Source organism: Pseudorca crassidens, chromosome 3 (assembly GCF_039906515.1).
Source record: "Pseudorca crassidens isolate mPseCra1 chromosome 3, mPseCra1.hap1, whole genome shotgun sequence".
Taxonomy (NCBI): domain Eukaryota; kingdom Metazoa; phylum Chordata; class Mammalia; order Artiodactyla; family Delphinidae; genus Pseudorca; species Pseudorca crassidens.
Genome location: NC_090298.1, coordinates 64,607,793 through 64,613,792, shown reverse-complemented (window position 1 = coordinate 64,613,792; position 6,000 = coordinate 64,607,793). Strand labels below are relative to the sequence as shown.

The following is a 6,000-nucleotide window of genomic DNA, read 5'->3' as shown; positions in this document are numbered from 1 at the left end:
TGCTTCCCAAACCACTTACCCAGGATACCCCGCTTCTAGTTAGTCTGCCTCCAATTTCCCCATGCCTACCACCCGGCTCAGATCACACCCGAGCATACCCATTTTTTCACCAGAAAGCTTTCCTGTGCCTGCCTTTGAGTTTCTGCCAGATTCAAGTAGGTGTTGGTGGCTGATTCCCTTGCTATAGCAAGCCCTAAATAGCCTCTGCTATAGTCTCTGTTTGTCCTCATTTGCATAGTCTTTATTTCCACACTTTCAAGAGAAATGAATCTTCTCTTGCTCTACTTGCCAGAAAATTGATTATATTAGTTCCTCTTTTCCAATGGTGTCTGTAGGGATTGGTTGAAGGGTTGACTATAGTAGCATCTAGATAGTTGGAGGGTTTCTACATTTGTGTGAAAGTCGCCTTACAAATATTAGTTTTATCGTTGTCCTAAAATATTTTTACTTCCTACTACTTGTAATTGGATGTGTTTGCCCATCTCAGTAGCATTAAAAAAAAAAAAACAGAGAAACAAACTGAAGATATTAAGGAGAGTTTTATTGTAAAGATAGACAGGACCTACAGTTTTACATTTTTCCAAGTCTACAAAAACTCTCAGAGTAGAAATTTCTTTATGTCTGTCATACCAGCAGACAGATTATTCATAAATTAGGGAAGGGAAAGTTCACTTCTTGGTAAACTGAGGTAGAGGAGGTGGCACCTTAATATCTTGGCCTTTCTCCAACTTCTTTTCACAATCCACCAGGTAATTGACTCCATCGATGACTATCTGAACAAGCTCAACCTTTGACAGTGAAAAAGATGAAAGATTAATTTGCATAGAAGACACATGCAAGGCTTTGATTGTAGGAACAATACTGGGACAAATGAAAACTTGCCCTGTTACATGGACTGTAACAATTTCTTCTCTTTATTTTCCTAACGTTTTATGGGAGGAGAGGTGTCTGATGTTTATCACCAGGGACGGGGAGCGGAGATGTTACAGGGTTTCTCTCAATCTTTCTGCAGTTAAGATGGAGTTACTGCTTTGTGTGTAAGGACTTTTTAAAAATATGAAAACCATTAGTTTGCATCTCAGACACTTCTTCCCCCATCAATCTCTGTTATAACAGTTTGTCTTAAAGTAAAACTACACAGTGACACCCTTGTGATGTTCTCTGACCCGGATCTGAATTCTGACCTTCCACTAAGCTACCTGAGTACTAAACATGCTATAGTTCAGATATTATCATTTACACAATGAACGGCTTTCTGAAAATTGTTTAAACCCAAATGTTTGGCAATTAAATAATGCTTGTATTGTACCAGGCAAGTGTGCTACTTAAAGGAAACTGTGAATTATACTAAGATATACTTTTTAAAATTCCTGCTTTAAAAAAATATATGTTAGAACTTTTGTTTACAAATATTGGTTTTTCTTAAACTAGAGGACATCTACCTATGAATTTTTCCCTGGGAATCATCTCCCAAATAAATTATTTGCACTGCTCCTAAAGGGACCCAAACTAAGACAGAAAGGAATTACTAGTTAATTCTAGACAGCACTAAAATACATGATAAAACTCAAGAATGCACGGCAATAATGGAAGAGATGGTTAAGTGTTACAGCTGAACATACTTTAGGCATGACAGAGTCTAGTACACTCCCCACTTACTTTCATGCATAAGGAAACTGAAGCCCTATGAAAGGGTTGGGCCAGAAAGCTAGTCATTACTAATAAAAGAAACACTGATTTTCTACTTAGCCAACTGACCTATCTCAGTGTTGATGAGGGTGTGGTGATGGGTCTCTCATTCACTGCCTGTGGAACTCTCTTGGTATAAATCTTCTGGTAGGAAACTTGGTCATAAGTAAGGGACCCTCATCCTTAACCCAGGAATCCCTTTCCTAGAAATATATCCTAACTAACTAATCAGAGTTGTGATTAGAGTTATGTATAGAGATGGTCATACAGTTATGTACAGAGATAGTCAAACAAAATCTCAAATAATCAGGGAGATATTAAGTAGATAATGGACCACCTTTACTATGCTGTCATTAAACAATATGTTTTGAAGAATTATAAAAATTCTTTTATAAGAATTTTATTTATAAAATATTTATATTTCTTTTATTTAAATATTTATATTTTATTTATAAAATATTTATATATATCTTATTTATAAAATAAGAATTTTATATTCTTTGAAGAATTATAAAATTATAGGAAAATGCTCATGTTATAATATACTGGGAAAAGCTGTGTTATATCAAATATGTTGTAATACTAAATTCTGTAAAAAACATTTTTTGAATAATTGTAAGAATGGAAGGCAATTTAGAATAATGTTCACAATGGTTATCTCAGGGCTGTTAGGTTGAACAAGTGGTTTTATTTTTTTTTTTTTAACACTTTTGGGAATTTTTCTAGCTCCTATAGATGATCACTTATTGACTTACAGTTTTCTAAAAACGATGAGTACTTTGCTTTCCAGTATTAAAAATCTAGTTAATATTAGAAGCCGACAGGGCTAGGACCCAGATTTTCTTTATTCACTACACCATATTCAGCAAATTTCAGAAGGTGTAGTATTTATATCTGCTTCTTCCTCAAGTATCAATACTTTACCAGCGCTGGGAGCACTCAAGCTGATTTAATTGTTTTGAGTGTTTTCTCCTTTCCTTTCCTTAGTTTACTGGTAGGAGTACCAACTGGCAATGAAATATGCAAAAGATGGCAGGGAAGAAGAACGAGCACCAATAATCCACAGGTTTAATAACCAGCCACTGAGTTATTAAGAGTTTTATAAGCGGCTTTTAAATTAATGATGGGCACAATACGTTCAATGGGACCACATCCAGATAAGCTGGGATGACTTAATGAGGTCAGGATTTGCTGAGGATTCTGCTTCCATGTTCATTAAACGCGCTCTTTGTGCTTTTTCTCATGCATCACTCCAGGTCTACCTATAGTTTATGAATCCCATTTATCCTGTGTATTCACAGAATCCTAAGGATTATTTGATGAGCACAATCTCACACATACCTCATGCATACCTTATTTGCCATCTTTAGCCCTAAACATAAAATTTTACAAACTATCAAGTGTCTAAAAACGTCAACGTGAAGATGATAGTATGTGACCTTCACCAAAGGAAATTCGGAATCAAGAGAAAATCCACTATTTCATCCCCCTCAGAGAGAGCACAGTGTTCTCTGACTCAGTGATGAAAGACTGGTGTCCTTTAGCATAACAGAACTCCCGCTGCTCAGGATTGCTGGGACAGCTCTGGGGGCAGGCAGGTGACAACCGTCCCACTGTGAATTCCTTCACTTGCTTATACATCCTCAGCTTACATCCTGCTTACCTTTATGCGTGGAGGACAAGTACTACAGAATGAAATGCTAACATGATCAGGACTCAATGGGCAAAGAGGAGGTCTCGAATTTTGTGAATAAGGAAAAGCTGTTGAGTTTGCTTCTTTTCCTCCAGGCTGATTTTGGTAGTTCACGTTCGGAAAGTTAGAGAGATGTTACCTCTGATCGGCCAATTCGATCTATGTTGGAAATGTCATACACATCCGCCACTGCTTCCGTGTCCACACCACCTGTGCCACGCTTCTGGAGTCTCAGGTTCTCCAGGATCTTAGAAAATCGCGGATCCTGGGACAAAGGATAATACTTAGTGTCCTAAGAATCAAACTTGATTTGTCATTCTTGGCACACTTAGAAAAGACACATAATGAGAAGTAATAACAGTTAATATTTATTAAGCATATATTTACTATGTACCAGGGCCCTGTGCTGGAACTTACAACAATCCCATGAAGAAGGTATTGCTTTTACTCCCATTTCACAGATGAGAAAAATAAGGCTCAGAGGAATTAACTTGCCTAAAAGGACACACAGGTAGAAGGTAGCAGAGCTGTCATTAACTTCTATACTGCTATATTGGCATCTGGGTGCCAGCTTTGGTGAGTTTATTATTCATCTATATAACACTTGTTACTGCTATAATTAAAATCATGACATTAAATCATAGCAAATAATTTTCTTATTGTAAAGCAACTACACTCCGATAAAAATTAAAAAAAATAATTTTCTTAGCATTGGAATTTTGAATAAGAAATATTACCATCCTTTTTTTTGGCCAAAAGCACATTTTCTAAAATTGTTTTAAAGTATTTGATTCACTTGGTGTGTTGTGGCAGAACTCTTAGTTGCCCACCAGAATCCTTTTTCCTTTCTTCCACAGGAGAGATGAGGAAGTAACCACTGGCTAGGTTCTTGCTAATGGAACAAGCAGAAGTGAAGGGTGCCACTGCCAGGCCTAGATCTTAAATCTTTACATGGACACTCCCACGTGCTCTCTCGCCTTCCCACAGGCTAGAGCGCGAGGCCTGACTGTGACCACGCTAAGGGGACAACGCTCTAAGGCAGTGACCCTCCAAGTGCAGTTCCCTGACCGGCAGCATCAGCATCACCGGGAAATCTGTGAGAAATGCAAGTGCTGCAGGTGTTGTCACAAGCCTCCAGGTGATTTTGCTGCAGGCCCGAGTCTGAGAACCTCTGTATTGGGAGAGAGAGAGCAGAGTGGAGCAGCCGGCCTAACTATCCCGACTTGTTATATGAAGGAGAATTTAAAGTTCTTGTTCTTGGGACTTCCCTGGTGGTCCAGTGGTTAAGACTTTGCCTTCCAACGCAGGGGGTATGGGTTTGATCCCTGGTCAGAGAGCTAGGATCCCACATGCCTCGGGGCCCAAAACCCAAAAAACATAAAACAGAAGCAATATTGTAACAATTTCAATAAAGCCTTTAAAAATGGTCCACATAAAAAAAAATCTTAAAAAAAAAGAATAAAGTTCTTGTTCTTGAAGCCACTGCCCTTTTTTACAGCCCGTTAAAACTCTTATCCTACGGATACAAGCGTTTTTGAGACAAACAATGTTTTCTCGTCATTTTCTTTCATTAGTGCAGAAACTAAGGGTTAAGGAATTGGGCTGTGATGTTTTTCCCTCCACAAAGCAGTCCCAGGTGAGCTGATCCTGGTGGAACCCAACAGGGCCACTGGCTGCATGACATTACCTTGCTGAGCTTTGGGATCCTAACGTGGACACCAGCCCGTAATCCTGTGCCGAGGTTCGAAGGGCAGGTCAGAATGTATCCCAGGCGCTCGTTCCACATGAACTCCCAGCCTCGTTCTTGGATTAGGCGTTCTACCTAAGACAGGGAACAAATGAGGAAGTTCTCAGATATCCATTCACTCAGCACATCCCAAACACCAGGGAAAGATGTGTGTACTGCATGTTTGCCGTGAATAAAACTTAGGTCAATTTATAGTACTGCTTCTTTTTTTGGAAAGGAAAAAGCAAAGTTATCTGCAGTTTTTATAAAAATTTATTTTTATTGAATGAAAGTTTCTTTAAATTCTATAGTTCTTTACAATTTTCAAAAGTTTCACTCACATGATTTCATATAATCCCGTAATAACCCTTTTTCCCCCACCGCTATACTGCCCCTCCCCACTGCCATCTTCCCAGTGGTAACCACTAGTTCTCTATAGCTGTGAGGCTGCTTCTTTTCTGTTTGATTCACTAGTTTGTTGTATTTTTTTAGATTCCATATATAAGTGAGATCATACAGTATTTTTATCTTTCTCTGTCAGATATTTCTCTTAGCATAATGCCCTCCAAGTCCATCCATGTTGCTGCAAATGGCAAAATTTCGTTCTTTCATTCTGCAGTACTTCTTTAATAGAAAATTAAACTTCTTCTATCACAATATTAAAATGGTCCAATTAAATTAGATCAACCATGTAAAGCACTGAAAACAGTACCTAGCACATACTAAACACTCAATAAATGTCAGTTGTTATGCTTTTCCACATGAGCATAGTAGGAGAAAATAGGAATTCTCATCAAGTATGGCTGTGGTCAGGTCACATATGAACATAGGTGCATCCTATACTGTCTCTATGCTTAGAACAGCCAAGATCTCTGTTAAAGAAATCAGAAAA

At 38.2% G+C, this 6,000-nt stretch overlaps 1 protein-coding gene across 1 annotated transcript in view; it reads right to left on the bottom strand.

Annotated features, from left to right (window-relative positions):
* Positions 1-520: 520 nt before the first annotated feature.
* The window catches only part of CKMT2 (creatine kinase, mitochondrial 2), a 28,484-nt gene continuing 23,004 nt past the window's right edge, over positions 521-6,000 (bottom strand). The window contains exons 8-10 of the mRNA XM_067731145.1: positions 5,070-5,204; positions 3,522-3,647; positions 521-788 (exon numbers count right to left, since the gene is read on the bottom strand). Of these exons, the coding sequence (XP_067587246.1) occupies positions 669-788; positions 3,522-3,647; positions 5,070-5,204 (381 nt within the window). The 3' untranslated portion in view covers positions 521-668. The remainder of the gene's footprint in view (positions 789-3,521; positions 3,648-5,069; positions 5,205-6,000) is intronic.